Source organism: Caretta caretta, chromosome 13 (assembly GCF_965140235.1).
Source record: "Caretta caretta isolate rCarCar2 chromosome 13, rCarCar1.hap1, whole genome shotgun sequence".
In the NCBI taxonomy this organism is placed as follows: domain Eukaryota; kingdom Metazoa; phylum Chordata; order Testudines; family Cheloniidae; genus Caretta; species Caretta caretta.
The window spans coordinates 18111163-18128346 of record NC_134218.1 but is presented as its reverse complement, the minus strand read 5'-3'; the positions used below and the strand labels follow the sequence as shown (position 1 = coordinate 18128346).

General features: G+C 41.3%; 1 protein-coding gene across 5 annotated transcripts in view; it reads right to left on the bottom strand.

The window, feature by feature from the left end:
* PREX1 (phosphatidylinositol-3,4,5-trisphosphate dependent Rac exchange factor 1) overlaps nucleotides 1-17184 on the bottom strand; it is a 323079-nt gene that overhangs the window by 95166 nt on the left and 210729 nt on the right. For 3 of the 5 annotated variants that reach the window (XM_048819856.2, XM_048819857.2, XM_048819855.2), the window contains exons 35-39: nucleotides 16617-16731; nucleotides 16013-16079; nucleotides 15162-15346; nucleotides 14326-14428; nucleotides 13598-13665 (exon numbers count right to left, since the gene is read on the bottom strand). In XM_048819856.2, coding sequence (XP_048675813.1) covers nucleotides 13598-13665; nucleotides 14326-14428; nucleotides 15162-15346; nucleotides 16013-16079; nucleotides 16617-16731 — 538 coding nt within the window. Of the gene's footprint in view, nucleotides 1-8679; nucleotides 10983-13597; nucleotides 13666-14325; nucleotides 14429-15161; nucleotides 15347-16012; nucleotides 16080-16616; nucleotides 16732-17184 lie in introns of those variants that run through there. The other 2 variants (XM_048819859.2, XM_048819858.2) reach the window with 1 other exon arrangement.

Here is a 17184-nt window from a genome sequence, read left to right as displayed (position 1 = left end):
CACTGTTCATACTGTTGTGACCCCCATTGAATTAATTGGAGGAACACCTGATTTATTCTAAGGTAATCTCTGTATTTGGCACTGGGGCAATTACTGCTGGAATATTGTGTCCAGTTCCGTGTTCACAATTTCATGATATATTGGAGAGAATTCAGAGAGAGCCATGAGAATGATTACAGCATTAGAAACCCTGCCTTATAGTGATAGAATCAAGGAGCTCAATTTGCTTCTCTTAATAAAGAGAACCTTAAGGGGTTACTTGATTACAGTCTATAACAGGGGTGGGCAAACTTTTTGGCCCGAGGCCACAGCTGGGTATGGAAATTGTATGGCAAGCCATGAATGCTCACGAAATTGGGGTTGGGGTTTAGGAGGGTGTGAGGGCTCCAGCTGAAGGTGAAGGCTCTGGGGTGGGGCCAGAAATTAGGAGTTCAGGGTGTGACCTGGGGCTCCAGGCTGGGGCAGGGGGTTGGGGTAAAGGGGGGGGGGGAGGGCTCCCAGCTGAAGGTGCAGGCTCTGGGGTGGGGCTGGGACTGAGGGGGTTTGGAAAGCAGGAGGGGGATCAGGGCTGGGGCACAGGGAGGGACGGGATGGGATGGGACTCGGGGTGCAGATTCCGAGTGGCGTTTACCTCAAGCAGCTCCCAAAAGCAGTGGCATGTCCCCCATTTGACTCCTATGCAGAGGCACAGCCAGGTGGCTGCGTGCTGCCCTGTCCATAGGCACGGCCCCCCGCAGCTCACGGAAGCAGCGGCATGCCCCTTCTCCAGCTCCTACATGGGGCCGCAGCCAGGCAACTCTGCAGGCACCACCCCACAGCTCCCATTGGCCACTGTTCCCTGCCAGTGGGAGCTGCGGGGGTGGTGCTTGGGGAAGGGGCAGCGTGTGGAGCCCCCTGGCTGCCCCTATGTGTAGGAGCCGGAGGAGGGACATGCCGCTGCTTCTGGGAGCCACGCAGAGCCACAGCACGCGTGGAGTAGGGCAATCCCCCGACCCCGCTCCACGGCTGGAGCGACGGAGCAGGGCAAGCCCCAGACCCTGCTCCCCAGTGGGAGCTCAAGGGCTGGATTAAAATGTCTGACTAGCCAGATGTGGCCCATGGGCTGTACTTTGCCCACCCCAGTCTATAAGAGGGGAACAAATATGTAATAACTGGTTATTCAATCTAACAGAGAAAAGTATAACGTGAGCCAATGGCTGGAAGTTGAAGCTACACTAATTCAGACGGGAAATGCGGCATCAATTTTTAACAGTGAGAATAATTAACTATTAGAACAATTTACCAAGGGTTGTGGTGGATTCTTCATCACTGACAATTTAAAAATCAACATTGGATGTTTTTCTAAAAGATCTGCTATAGGAATTATTTTGGGGAAGTTCTCTGGCCTGTGTTGTACAAGATATCAGACTAGATGATCACAATGGTCCCTTCTGGCTGTGGAATCTATTCTATGAATCTATAAGCGAAAGGAAATAGGGCCCAATTTGCACATTATCCCATGCAGCAAGATACATTAGAGCTTGTAGGGCTATAATGTTGCTTATTATTTCACAAAACTATAATAAAAACAAATTAAAAAAAATAAAAGAGGGCCGAGTTCATGTGCGATCAGAGATATACGATGCATCTTTTGCAAATCCTTCATTTCCAAGCACTGTGTTCGTGTGGTGGCTTCATTAACTCTCATGCAATAATTTGAAAAGGAATTCTCAACCCAAAAAAAGCAAGTTTTCAAGCTCTGCTAATAATATGAATTTGATTTTACGCGAATTTGATAAAACTGAGATAAAACCGTGCTAATTGTTTTTAATTATCTGAAGACAAAAATGCCTCACTCGTGTAACTAATTGTGTACGTAATTTAAAGCTGATTAAATAATAATGATTCTCTGCTCATTGCCCTCAAAGTGCTTTTAACCAAATTTAATTTTAAGAAGGATCAAGAAAATAATGACTTGATTCAAACATTAATTACTCATTTTAATCCTAATTCATTAAAAAACAGACCTATTTTCTCCCTGCAGAGTTTACGGGGCATTAATCAGCATTTCTTAAAGTGAGTCATTTCTTTTTATTCTGGAGCAAACAGCCCTGTCCTAGAGAAATAGAGAGTATGCGGGTGGGAGTCAGGAGTCTTTCTACTTCCATCTTTCCCATCACCTGAAATGGGAATTAAAACTTAGTAAGGATTTCAGGATTTGGACATACACTATCTAGCCTTACAAGTGAAGGATTGGTCCTTGTGATATATTTTATGGGTTTGATCTAGTCTAATTAATTATCGACTTTCTCACCACCAGCCTGTCTGTCTGTCACTCAGGCCCACGACCTGGGCATCAGCTTCGATTCAGACTTCTCTCTCGATCCTCACATCTGGGCTCTATCTAAATCTTGTCCATTCTTTCTGCATAACATTTCCAGAATACCGCCATTTCTATCCATCCATCCAGCTCAAACTCTCATCCAGGCTCTTTTCATTCTGTGTCTCGATTATTGCTACAGCCTTCTCTCTGGCCTTGGCAAATGGAATCATGCTGTGCTCATGTCCAGTCAGAATGCTGCTGCAAAGAGCATTTTCCTAGCCCATCACTTTGACCTGTTACTCCTCTGTTTGCATCACTCCACTGGCTTCCCCTTCTCTAGCGCATCAAATATAAGCGCTTGTCACCACTTTTCAAGGCCCACATTACCTATTGTTCACTATCTCTCACCTCCAGTCAGCCCGTGATGCCAGCTTCCATGGACCACTTATTAACTTTTCAATCAAACGCCTTTGTGCTTTTCTCCCATGCTGCTGCGGCCGCTTGGGATGAGCTCCTGTAAACATCCTCAAAGCTCTCTTATTATCCTCCTTCAATCAAATCCCTCCTCAAAACTCTCCTTTGCCGTGATACCGACAAAAAAACTTGTCAATGTTTAGGCTGCCGATGTGCTGAGACCAATGCCAATCATGCTGACCAAGACTGTCTCACTGTTTCCTTGCATTCCCCTGTCTGTCTGCCTGTCTCCATCTGTGGGCTCTTGTCTTATACTTAGATTGTGAGATCTTTTTGTTCTGTGATAGTACAGCACCTAGCACAGTGGGATTCTGCTCCATGACTGTGGCTCCTAGGCACTCTGGTAATTAATAGTAATAGGCTCTTAGATTTTAAGGCAAGAAGGGACCATGATGGTTAGGCTTGAGAGGATTCAGTTTCTATTGGTAAATGTAAGTAAACATCAATTTCACCATACACACCTAAACTGACAAAAATATTTCCATTGATAATAACAGGAATTTATAGATAGGCAAAGTAAGAAAAATGCTGCTTCAGACTTTATCAGAGTCCCATCTGAATGTGTATAAAATGTGTTGTAATGCCAGGGATAAATAATTATTGTCTGATCCCCCTCTTCACACAACTGTACAAATTTAAATAAATAAAAAATCTAAAAAAATGTTTAAATGACAGTTGAAATTATAAAAAAAATAAAAATCGAATTATAACAATCTAGTCTGACCTCCTGCATTACACAAACCATAAACTTCTCCCAGTGATTCTTGCGTCTAACATGTGGTTAAAGTAGATCACCTCTAACTGTATTTGTACACTCTATCTAGTGCTATAAGTACCAAGTGATATGGGCTTCCACCACTTCCCTTGGGAGACTAAAAGACCAACGTTAATGGATTTCACCATTAGCCAGTTTTTCTTAACATTGAATTTAAATTTTTCCACTTGTGAATTTCACCACCTTTCCTCTCCCTTCCTTTCCCCATAGAACTCATGATAAGCAGAGATAGAACTGGGTCAAGCTTCTTATGGTGGATACTAGAGAAACTGCACCTTCCAAAAGGAATTATTTGAATGATAGAAAACCAGCCAAAAAGCTGCATTTTCCCATTTTGCTTTACATATAAAACCTGTTTTGTATTGACCCAAAGTGCTCTCTGTACTTCACCAAACCCTGGCTCAAGGAACATGTACAAAAGTAGAAACTGATAATTCAACTATATCAATCTCACTGGCCACACATAGCCATTCTGGGCATAAATGTAACAAGAGATGGCACCACATGACATGGTTTTATTGACTCTGTGTAAACATCAGTGCAACCCAGCCAGGTCTCTATAGTAATTAGAAGGTGATAGTTCAGAAAGAAAAAACACAATGTGTTAACTGAATGGCCAGTGTAAAACAGAGCGACCTGCACAAAACAGACAGCCATTTAATCTAATCATAAGAAAAGCGAATTAACTGACTCAAGGGGATTGCCAGTATTTGAGGGAGCACAGGGGCAACTCAGAAAGGGAAAGGAAATGAAACCGAAAGTTAAGACCCTTTTCTTGGCTCTAGCAAAAGAGAGCATTGCACTGCTGAGGGGTAGAGTGGGGGAGAAGGTGGCCTTTAGACTAGGGTGACCAGATAGCAAATGTGAAAAATCAGGATGGGGTTGTGGGTAATAGGAGCCATATAAGAAAAAGACCCCAAAATCAGGACTGTCCCTATAAAATCGGGACATCTGGTCACCCTACTTTGGATGCTTCTGAAGCTGGGCTGGCCATGTACCAAGTTGGCCCCTGCTGTAGTCAAAGTGAGACTGAAGAGTGTGCAGGAAGCACAACATCCAAAACCTGATCGACCCAAGATCTGTGAGCCACTCAGTCATGCTCCCCTAAAGGTCCCCACTAGCTGTAGCAGCATGGCTCCTGTCTGGCTCACTGCTCCCTGTGAGGAGGGATCTATGTTGCACTGAACTGGATTTGGTTTTTCCTTCTACGTTTTGGAGCAGGGAATAATCATCCTAGCATGGCTGCCCCCTGCTTCTTCCTGGCACACCTCAATCACCCATTTATTGTGTAGTTTCTCATGTGCGAATTCAGCACACAGGGCCTCAAAGCAAGATGCTATGATGTCATTGACTTTCTCTGCATGCTGGCTAATTTCAATGGGTCTGGTCCTCCTCACACTGTACAGAACAGATGAACATCTGGGCCTAAATAATTAGAAATCACTGATAACATTATAAACATAATAAACAGAAGCGAGAGCTAATGGAAAGGGCTAATGAGAAATGCACTGATGGTGCATTGGGCCTCACAGCTGATGCACAAGACAAAGGGCTTGGTCTGGAATGCAACAAGAGAGCGCAAGAGAGCTGCCAAAAGGCACATTTAGTCAGGCTGACGTAAGCACCATTGATATTTCAGACACAGACATCAAATATTATACAACAGAATATAATCAAACAAGGGGAAGACTCCTGGAATAAATAGTCTAATAACTAACATGCTGGAAGAACTGTCCCTCAGAAGGGGATTGGCAGCCACACAAGGAACCCTGAAAGAAATGTGAAGAATCATCAGGAAGGAATATATTTCTCTCTAGGGACTGAGATGAAGCCATTATACATGGTTTGTACCGCACAAAGAGAGACAGAGACTCTGCAGGTGTGTGTATCTATACACTAATACACCTGCTACACAGAACTCTTTTTTCTGCTTTGTTGCATCTAGGGCAAGCTGAAACAAACATGCAGAGGAACTTAAGTTATTTTGCTAATTTTCTAACTAAGGGGGGGAAAAATAACATTGTTAGGTGTTGCTGTTTTCTAATTTCTTGTAATGGTGGCAGACTTGTGAGAATTCCAGCATTTTGTAAGAGTCTGACTATTACCAACATAAAATGGAAACAGTTGCTAATTTCCTGTTGCTGCTCTGAGAAGACAGGATATTAATCTACATCACATTCATTTATTCTAGTCTGAAATTGTGTGCACTATTGGTAGACTATTGGTAAAACTCCTCATCCCAGAGCTTCATTGGTTTTAAGTACCTAACTTCCTGTTGAAATCAATGGGAGTTAGGCTCCTAAATACCTTTGAGAATCTCAGGCTTGCCTTCTGATACCACTCTCTATTTAGAAGTACCATTGTCATATTGGCCCTTTGCTTTAGAAGGCCTAAGGTATAGAACTGGCTCAGTAAAATCTGTCTCTTTTAGAGAACATTGTGAAAAGCTGCAGAGACCTTACCTGATTTCCAACAAGCAAGGAGTTAACTCTCTGCTCAATTACTAGTTCTCTAGTTAGGTGATCAGGAGTAATGAAGCAGGGCTGGGGCAAAAGGGCCCAATCAGGAAAGGCAGGGAACTCTATAAAAACAACCGCTGAGGCAGAAGATGGGAAATGCTTCTATTAAGGCAGGGTTCCCCACCTAAGTGCTACAGGGCTAAGCTGTACCTCAAGAGGGAGGAAGGTTGTTTGTGGTTCTGAATTATATTAGCCTATTTTTGTGTCCTCCTTGCTATCTACCTATTATAAATCCTTGAAAACAAAGCCCTGAGAGGGGAAACTTGCTGACTGAATTTTCTATTGCTGAACCCAAATGCCTAACTCCTGTTATCCCTTGTTTTTCATTTTCCCTCCCTTTTTCCTTCTTTCTAAAGCGGCTTGCCTTATTGTTTGAGGCTAATTTTTAATGTAGTGTAGTTTGTAATTTAGGATGAAACAATTACACAGCTTCACCTAGTATGTTGGCGGGGAAGAGGAGGTGTGTGTTCTCTTCATCAACCTCTGTTAGGTTAATTCTATCCATATACCACAGCAAACAATAAATACTGTCTGGAGATTAATCCATTATTTATTAATGCTACCTATGGAATTTTAGTGGCAAATACACCCAGGCAGATGCAGCCTTGTTGTACTCACTTGTGTGATACATGTTTACTGGAACAACCCCTTAGAACACTTTTTAGCAGACTAAAGAAGGTCCTTTGTTCAGGTGCAGACATTCTGTAGCTTCAGCAGAAGGAGCCCGAGCATTGTTATTTAGGGAGCCCACGGCTTAGCAGCATAATGATAGGCTTTTTATGTGCACATTTAAGTTCATTGCAAATGGAGTGGGGAATGGTAAAAACATACCAACATTAAAAATCTCACAATTTGCAGGCAATTACAATTTTAGACCTAAACCACTTGACAGGCTAGATTTGAGTAAAGCTAGACTCCTACCCTACTCTGTCGTGCAGTAATGGAACAGAACTGTGTTTTATTGCCCATCATCACAAAGGATCCCTCCTGAGACCTGCACTTCTCTTCAGGCAACATTTCTTTCTGCTCCTATGAATATCAGGGAACCAAACTGTTAGCTCCTGGCCAGAGGCATACAGGAGATGATTTTTACAAGAGCTGACTCCATCTCAGTCTGCTTCCCCTTACTGGGAGCCTGCAGAAGTTTCTTCAGATGTGCAGGTGTATGCTGCTAATAATAAACACTGCAATAGGGATGATCTCAAAGTGCCATGCAAACATTATGTACTGTAAGTAAGCTTCCCAAGCCCCCTGGGAGATAGGGAAATGTTACATTTCCCATTTTACAGATGTCTAAAATGAGGCACAGAGAGGCTAAGTGATGCATAAAATCAGTGACATCTGGGAGTAAACTATAGGGACCCAGTCAGTCTGTATTTCCACTGCTCTAACTACTAGGCTGCAGTATCCTGCAGTATATCAGGTGATGCCTTGGGATGTGATGAGTGCTGTCATTTCTTTGGGGATTTGGGATGAACTGAAGGATAAATAGTTACATTAAAGCATGTAGGTTAGTTTGAGGGTATGTCTAGCACCTACCAGGGTTACAGGGTTAAAGGAACCAAAGGAAATTGTAGATGTCAATTCAGGCTTGAAAGGCAGTAGTCCTCTAATTTTGTGGTTGCAACTCTGTCCATAAATACTTGCACTAACAATTTTGTACATGCAATGATATCACTAATTGGACATTGAATGACTTGTTTACAGGCACAAAGAAAGCAGATGTTCAAGTGTTACCTATTGTGCCTGTAGTTTGCTGTGAATGCTAAATTGCAAATGTGGCATTTTGCCTACAGAATGAAAGGCTAGGTTGAGAATTACCTTAAAATTGGGCCCATGAAGTATTTAAACTGGATCTCACAGTCTTTTCAGATGTGGAACTGCCGCTGACTTCAGTGGGAGTTATACCTGTAGAAAGGCTGCAAGATGGATCCCACCAACTCTAAAATCCAGATCCCATGCCTGCTTATTCAGAAGAGCTAGGATCAAATGAGCAGTAATAGTTTGTTTCTTTAGTTCCAAACAGAGAAGAGCCCATTTAGGGGGACCCTGCTCCGCCCCTCCTCACACGCACTGATACTGTAAAGTGACTCTCTATGATGCATCATGGAGAGGGAGGCTGCTTGGCCAGTGCTTGCACACACAGTGCAAAACCTCATGGACAAAGCAGGAGACGACTTCAACTATTTGCTCATCCTAGCCAGCCAGAACAGATGTGGCCCAGTTGCAGGGATATCCTGGGGTTTGACTCTGACTTTGGTTTTAGTCCTGAAGATTCTATAGCCTGGGCCTGCTCTGCTGACTTCAGTTGTAGTTTAGCATGAGCATCACCTTCTGACTCTAACTCTGCTCACTTTTTCAGGCCTGGCCTCAAACTTTGCAATTATTCAGCCTCAGAACTGCTCTGTTCTATTTTTAATAAGAATTCTGAAGTGAAACCGCATCTGTAGGTGGTACTGCACAAACAGGAAGAGCTCAGCACTGCGGAGTCAGTTTGATCAGATATCAAAAACACCTTCAACTTTTGACCTTTCATAGCTCTGCAAAGTCCTAAATTCTGTCCAACAAAGAACTAAAGGGATAACTTATATAAATAAAATCATATCCTCTTTCATTGTAATATAAACCAACTTTTAATAATAAAATGTTCTAGCATGTATTTAATGAGAATAACACATACATTTTAATGTAAAACAGTGCACAGTGTAAATGCCCTTAGATCATCTTCTATGCGCCTTTGTCTGTACGAACTGCATACATGTAGGTCAGGATCCTCATCTGGCAGTTTAAACCAGATCCACTGAAGTCAACAAAACTATGCTGATTTACCCCAGGAGAGGATACTGGCCCCTATGTTTTTACTTCTTGGGTGTTTCAATAGTTTTTCTTTACATATCATTACAGTTAATTTTAAGTTAGGGGATTTTTCAAGAAATATCATTCTTTTCAACAGCAAATGGCAAGATTAAGTCTTTCAAGATTATGAAGAAGCACAAACTGCTTTGAAACAATGTTCTGCTGATCTGACTGCAGTGCAATGGATTCTACAGTAACTGATGCCTGTGTCTGAGATGTAACAGGAGACTGACTCACATAAGCCTCAGCTGTGGACTGAGGTGGGTCAGAAGGAATACTGAAAAGTAAATAAAACAAACAAAAGTGTGTTCTCTCTTACTCTCCCCCCCCCCCCAAAAAAAATCAGTCTGAGAATGAAAGAAACAAAAATGTTAAAAACATTTAATAATTCAGGAAGCCAACACAACCCCTCAAAACTTGTAGTAAGTTATTTTGTGCTAGTTGAAGAAATCAAATTAAAAAAACCTTCACAGTCAGGTGGGAAGAGATGATTTTTAACTTTATATTTGGGATGGATTGGATTGTTAACCAAATAAAACTGGAGCTCATTAATGCCCTGTTCAGCACAAAAAACAAAACGAAACAAAAGAAAACCTTCATTCTCTAGAATGTCCATCACGCCAAACAGTTCCTGGAGTCTCCCAACAATGAATGGTTTTAAAAGAGACTATGGCTTTTCTATAGCGAGAGACAATAATGTTAGGTTCCCCCACTGCTGTGGAATTTTGTTAGATATAGGTGAATCATTATTAAGGCACTCACTCCAAAAGAACATTATTTCTGGCCTGAGACTGCTGACATTCTCAATGAGTATCAGCCAGTAATTTGGAGAAAATTACTGCACTAATGCTAATACTGATAGAATGGAGAACAATTTTGAAATAGGAAAAAAATAAAGTACATTATATACATGATTCCTTTTTCTTTTAACTTAAAAGCCTTCCTAATACATTTTAATAACTGTATTAAAGACTACTTAAATATTGAAAGATTTTAAATAATGTAGAATTGTTTCCAGTAAACTGGGATTAGCTGTGTAATTGCCAGCATATTGGTCCCATTTTAAACAATATAATTTTTATTTAAATCTTGTATATATAATAACATGATCCAAAACAGATACTCTACTCCACATAAATAATTATAGTTCTTCTGACCTGGTTTTAAAAACTACATCTGTTCAAATAATCAGAGTATAGGACTGCAATTTATTTTCTTTGTAATTTCTCCTAAAATATCCTTCATTGCCAAACTCTCCTGTAAAATATTATTGTATTTCCAGAATACATAATAGACCATTAGTAAAAAATGTTAATCCCAAACGTGAACGCTAAAGTAAGTAAGAGAAAGTAATGGTAAGAAGTATTATGGAATGTATACTCTGCAGCATACAGAGATTGGTTCTCACTGGGCTGAAGAGGAAAACAACTCTAGAAGAAATACTTTATATTCATATGGAAATAAACCAGAAACTTGAGCTACTCATGGTTCAAAAGTGCAGGTCAGTATGTTAAATCAGTGGTATTTCTGATGCTGTTACTCAAGACCACTGACCAAAATTATGCTGGCAATTAAATGGATGCCAGATACATTATTGGGATAGTAGATGTGCTTCGTCTTGCTTTTGCTTTACGGATCCATAACTTGAAGGCCACAACTTTCAGCCAGTAGCGCAGCTGAGTCATTAGTAAAGCTGCAGTTTCTTGACATGGAATTGCTATTCCTTCTGGGCATTCTGGCAGAAGGCAGTTCGTTTGTCTTAGCTCAAGAGTGTTTATGGTTAGAGAACTTCTCCAATAAGCCAAGGAACTGTAAGAATCTTTGCCCATATACTGTAGGAGTTCTCAGCAGGTGGGCGTCGCAGATTCATCTCTCACCGAACACGAGACACCCAGCACCATATCCTCCCATCTCCATTTAACACCACCGGTGTCAGTTGACATGGGTCCTCGGGCAGGGTTGCTTTCAGCTGAACATTTTATTGAGTCCATAACATGGGTGTCTCTTTCATTTTTATAAGTCCCCATCTAAAGGTGGCTGACACAGCCTGTAGAGTCTATAAGGGAGGATTAAAAGTTGGTGTTACATGGAATAATGATAATAAAAAGTTGTTAGAATTAGCATGTGACATTCAGCTTCTTTATCACTCTAAAAAGCACTCATTGACCGGATTGACAGGAAAGATTCAGCTCGTTGTAATTATTAATCATTTCACAAACTAAATGTGCCACTAGAGAATTGCTAATTAAACCACAGAGGTGTTATCTTAAAAAATGTCTTTTATTTTTGAGACCTTACTCCACCCCTGTGCAACCCAAGTCAGATTTTGGCCCTTAGCAGTTGGCAATCCATAAATTATGATTTTCACTAAGTTTTTTATTATTTTTCCTGGACCTTTTTAACCGAGACAAGTCTCATTCCACTGTGATGCCATTCAATGTACTTGTCAATAGGGTTTGATTTCCTCTTGTTTACAGAGACATTTAAAAATACTAGAAATTGGAGATGAAAAAATCCCCACTTTCAGCATCTTGTCTAGCTCCCTAATACATGACGGTTCCCTGTAGTGTATTTTCCAGGGCTTTGGCCAGTTTAAGTTTAAATAAGTCAAATGATGGGGCCTTCCATAACTTCCCTTCCAAGATTATTCCACAATCTAACAAGCCTCACTGCTAGGAAATGTTTCCTGATACTTAGCCCAAATTCAGTTTACCTGAAATTAATGTACTTTTGCTCATTTTCGTTCCATTTAGTCTTATGCACTTCACACTGATAAAACCAAATAAGAACCTGTGTCTCTAGACTTTTCAAATGCAAGTTTTCTAAAATGAACGGCTCTTTAAAACCCTAAAATCAAATATGAGGCTTTTTTCTCCTTCACTCTACTTTGTAAATCACAAGTACAGTTCCAGTGTTATTTATCCTGAATTACTTCAAACACATTCCACCTTTAGGATCATAAAAATGGATAATAGGTAATGAATATTCATTAAAAGGGGGAAATGTCACGGCTGCTTGAATTGTGATGCTTGACATTTGGGATATGGCACAAAGTCACATGTAGACAGTGCATATTCATCCCTTAGGGAGCTGGTACTCAGAATCCGAGAGGGGGCGAATGTAGTAGAACCAAAATATTGTTCCCTGTGAAAGGTCTCTGAGAAAGCAAAACGAGGCCAAACTGTGTTACAGATAACTTCACCTCAACCACAGTTTTGATGCCACATGCTTGAAATAACTTTCTACAAGCACCTAAAGCAGTGGTTCCCAAACTAGGGGTACCGCTTGTTCAGGAAAAGCCCTTGGCGGGCCGGGCCGGTTTGTTTACCTGCTGCGTCGGTTCGGCCAATCGCAGCTCCAACTGGCTGCGGTTCGCCATTCCAGGCCAATGGGGGCTGCGGGAAGCGGCGGCCAGCACGTCCCTCAGCCGGCGCCACTTCCTGCAGCTCCCATTGGCCGAGAGCGGCAAACTACAGCCACTGGGAGTGCGATCGGCCGAACTGCAGATGCAGCAGGTAAACAAACCGGCCCGGCCTGTCAGTGGCTTTCCCTGAACAAGCGGCGCCCCTAGTTTGGGAACCACTGACCTAAAGGGTGCAGTCGCCACCGAAGGTGTGGAATTATTTAGGGTGGTCCAATGGGGTATAGGTCAGAGAAACTGGATGAAAAGGAAAAACTGACACTGAAATATACTATGATCTAAGCCCCATCTCATAGGGTTTTCAAAAGTGGATCAGATAAAACACTATAATAGAATAAACCTGCACTATCCAGGAGGAATGCTGTATACCTAAATGATCTTTTCCACTGCTCATTTCAAGGGCCAGAGCTGACTTGCTTTACTCAAATGAATCCCATTAACTTCCATAGGAGCAGATGACTTCCATTGGCTACTTGCCTAGCCGAGCAGGATTCGGCCCTAGCATTCTATGAATGTTCAATGAAGCTATAATGGAACCCTCCTCTCTCTCCTGGGTCTGTTTGGGAGGAGGTGTGGGGGACAGAGAGAGGGGAAATGGGTTAAAAAACCTCTCTCAGAAATAAAGATAGTAAAAACCACCTGAAATTATGTCCTTCAGGGAGACACAATGAGTATCTTCAGCTCCTATTGGAGTCAGTGGGATTTGCAGGTGTATAGCACCTCTAAAGATTTGACCCTCAGATAACAGAATGGCTATAACTTTGGGCAATTGATTCTTCTAGAAATTGCATCACCATAAATTCACTCTGATCTGAACTGCTTGCTCTTAAACCCACTCTGCAGTAAATCATGAGACACTCAGGCTACTCCAGACAGTTCATGGGCGCTCTGGCCAAAGTATTAGCTCATGAATTATCTTTACATAGTTGCAGTCAGATCTGCCGTTCAAGAATTTCTGCTCCTCAGCATTCCACAGATAACTGACAGCCACTGAGCTTTAGCAACGCATTCCCATTGTCAAAAAAAATCAGCAGTGATGTTTTATTTAGACAACACAAGTTAATGGTGAGTGACAGGGGATTTGAAACAAAGCTTTTTTAAATACTGGTGCACTTGGTTTAGTATAGTGATGGCTGGGATAGTTCTGTGTATTGCTGCTGAAGAACTTGTCAATTTGAGAAGGAAATGTCACAGCTGGGTGCAAAGATGCATCGCAAATACTCAGATAACATATACTGTATATAACCTACCGGGGTGCAGACTGCGGCATCTGATCCATCACTTTGAGATTTTTAGCAGAGATTTCAACCCTGGGTCCCTAAGGAAACACAGAACTTATGGCATTGATAATATCAATAAAACATCTGACCCTTAAGGGAAAATATTGTAACAGGAGTCTGATTTCTATCTGACAATCCATTAACTACTTTTAGTAGCTCTGGAATCCACTTGGTAGGTACATCAGCCATCTGCGTTTACTTAAGATGACAGAAGTCCCAAAGCACTTTACAAGCACTGCTGTCTAACACTAGGAGATTGCCACCATATAGCGTTGTATGCATGAGAACACATTATGGAATATACAGGATGTATATAAGTACACTATATGGCCTACATTTCAAACACCGGCCTCCTTTTCTTTTGTACGTGTTTATACACATACTTTACAAGGGCATATACCTGCACATTCTGTACATTTTTCAAACATCTGTGCACACAATTTAAATAATGTAACCCTAGGTATGAACTTTAAATAGCCTAATGTCCACACATGCAAATGTTAGAATTTGCTCCTGCAAAGTATGCATGCAGTTGTACATATTTTACAATGTCTGGATGTGGGTGTGTATATGCACAACACACATCTCCACAGAGAAATTAACTGGTAACTCCACAAAAAGAGATCCCAGGGATTAAGATAGTGGCATGCAGGTGATCCAACTAAGGAAGTAGTAATAGGAAGAACCTAAATACTCACTTGCTTTCTCATGATGTCTGTAGCCTGCATGATACATTTGGGTAAAAGTCCATGACTTCGAGCCAGTATGGCTGCTTGTTCCAGGGACACACTCAATGTACTTCTGGACATGGGTACATAAGGGAATGATAATCCACAAATCATTTTTTAAAATTACTTATGAGTTTTAACAAAGTCTCGAGTTATGACTTTTAACAAAGCTATTTGGCTAGTAACTGCAAATTAACTTGGCCACTACACCATTTTTATGTTTATTTTCTGGCTTCCCATATAAAAATATATAACCAGTTCTGCAGCCCAGCAGAAGGTAACACCTCTCCCACACCAGGTAAGCTCAAGAAGCTACACTGTTGTGATTTCAGATGGCGCTATCACATGGCTGTGTCTCATTGCTGGTGGTTCACATCAGTGCCTTCCATGAGCTAAAAATCTTCTGAAAATGAGTTATTTTTAACACACAAATTTTGGGCCATTTAATAAAATGGTTTTATTAGCATGTACAAAAAAAGATTTTAAAACGGTTTATTAGAGGAGGTCACCTCTGTGATCGAAAACTGTGTTGACTGAAAGACATTTGCTCTATGCCCACCCAGCAAAGGTTCTTAGTAGTTGCATTGGGACATTGAGTCTCAACCACTGTACGGCAGTGCTAGAAGTCACAACCCCCGGAAAATAAACCTTGCCAACAGAAGGGCTTCTTTCATTCTCAGTTGTAGGGGCCCATCTCTCGCTAGCAGTATGTAACTGGCTCAGATGCGTTGCTTAGATGCTTAGATTCTTATACAGAAAAAAAGTTAGTATCACAACAGTACCATGGAGGGTTTCTTAAATCTCACCTCTGCATCCCAGTGCCACACACGGCAATCTGACAGGCTCCGAGGCGGTAACACAGCTCTGAGGATATAGGCAGCAGCCCAGCTCCTGGGGTGTTACTACTAGAGTATCCCGACTGGGTGGGTTTTGTAATAAAGGACTTCATCAGTCTGCACAGCTCATCCATTGCATTAATGGGGCGAATAAGCTACACAGGAACAGTGAACACATGCATCAGTGGCATATTTATTCCTTCATTTATATAGACTCTTATAAGAACTTTTTTCCTATGTCTAATACTCTATGGTAACAGCTCCTTGGTAGATCTAAAGTAACAACTATTCACAGTTGATACGATTTTCTGCACAAAAAAGTGAGGACTTGGCAAGGGTTTGAAACAGTCTGTTGCAAGTGAACACAAATCATATCAATCTACTTTCCAGTATATGTTAATAACTGCACTGACAGGGGAGTCCCTGAATTGTCTCCACTATAATAAAAACAGCCAAATCTCGGTTTGCTTCTACAGCATGCGCAAACATTCACATGAAGCATCTGCCCCAAATACAGACTGTGTTTACTATGGAATTGAGCTTTAGGTGAGGGCCTGGGAGATGTTGCTTTTATTGTACTGTATGTTGTGAACAAAATTCTCAAAAAAAATAGACTTAAGTGATCATTTCTAAAGTGATTGCAGGCATCAGATTTCTGGGTGACAGAACTCTAACGGATCCTCAGATGGTCTGATTCAAGATCTTTGGGCAGGGACTGTCTATTTGTTCTGTGTTTGTATCACACCTAGTGCTAGAGAGCTCTAGTCCATGACTGGGGCTGTAAGGTACTGCCACAATATAAATAATAATAATAATAATACCTGGTCAATCTTCACTGCTGTTGTATTGGAATCAGTAGGCAAGTTGGATCTCTCAAGGTAAAATGTCCTGCAATTAGCCATTAAGAATTAGATTAGTTGGTGAGCATCTCACTTCACTAAGTACTGCATAACATCTCAGATGGATATGAAAGGGAAGTCCTGTCGTCCAAGATGGTGTATTTTCTTACTGAAGCACTTGGATTGTTTCTTTCTATAGTGACTGAAGACTAACAAAAAGTCTTTTTAGTTTAACTTTAGCTCCAGTCAAAAATCTGAAGTCCCAATTGGATGGAAATTGTTTCTGACACATTCCTATATTCCAGGAGGAGTTTACAATTAAGGCTATTTTTTGCTAAATAATTTAAGAAGTTTTCTATACACCAAAGATTAAAAAAAAACACCTTCTGATTAAAAAACAACATGTGAAACTTAAATGGAATATCTTCTTTCCTAGAACTCTCCTTTCCATATCACTGGCTTCTCCAAATACTCACTGTGTAGAAGACATGAGGCCACCAGGAAAGAAAAATTTGTCTGTGAAAGGTCATGAACAAACAGCACCTTTTTCTTTTTTTATTAGGGGATGGGCGGAGAGGCACATTACCTGAGTTTACGGTAATATTGCTGCACTTTTTCAAGTGAGACGCCATTAATCTGTTGCAGGAGTTCTTCTAGAGATGAGTCACCTGGCTGTGGCTGGCTATCTGGGCTTTCAAGAGCTGGAAGGAGACAAGATTTTTAATAAATATATTACTCTGATTGTCTCTCTAGTTCATCCCCCTACTAGGTAGCTTGCATGCACTAGGTAGCTGCCAAAACACGTCAAAGACCAACCATGTGAAAAATAAGATGAATTTATTTCCCTCAGTAGGGATGTCTTCTGTGAACCACAGTTTTCATTATGACTCCTCAAAGGGCAAGGGGTACTATGGTACCAGATCACTGGAATATGGTCATAGTGTTGTTGCATTGAAGGAAGTATCCTATGCTGGACACCGCAATGCAGGACAGTGAATTAGCTGGTCCACAAGAGGTCCCTTGATTTTCAGCCCAGATGATTCTATGAATACACACATATGTGTGCACAGAAAATGTGTCCCTTAGAAATCCCAGTCTGTAGCATAGGAACATGGACACTTCCAGACTAGATCAGACCCAGGGTATGTCTAGTC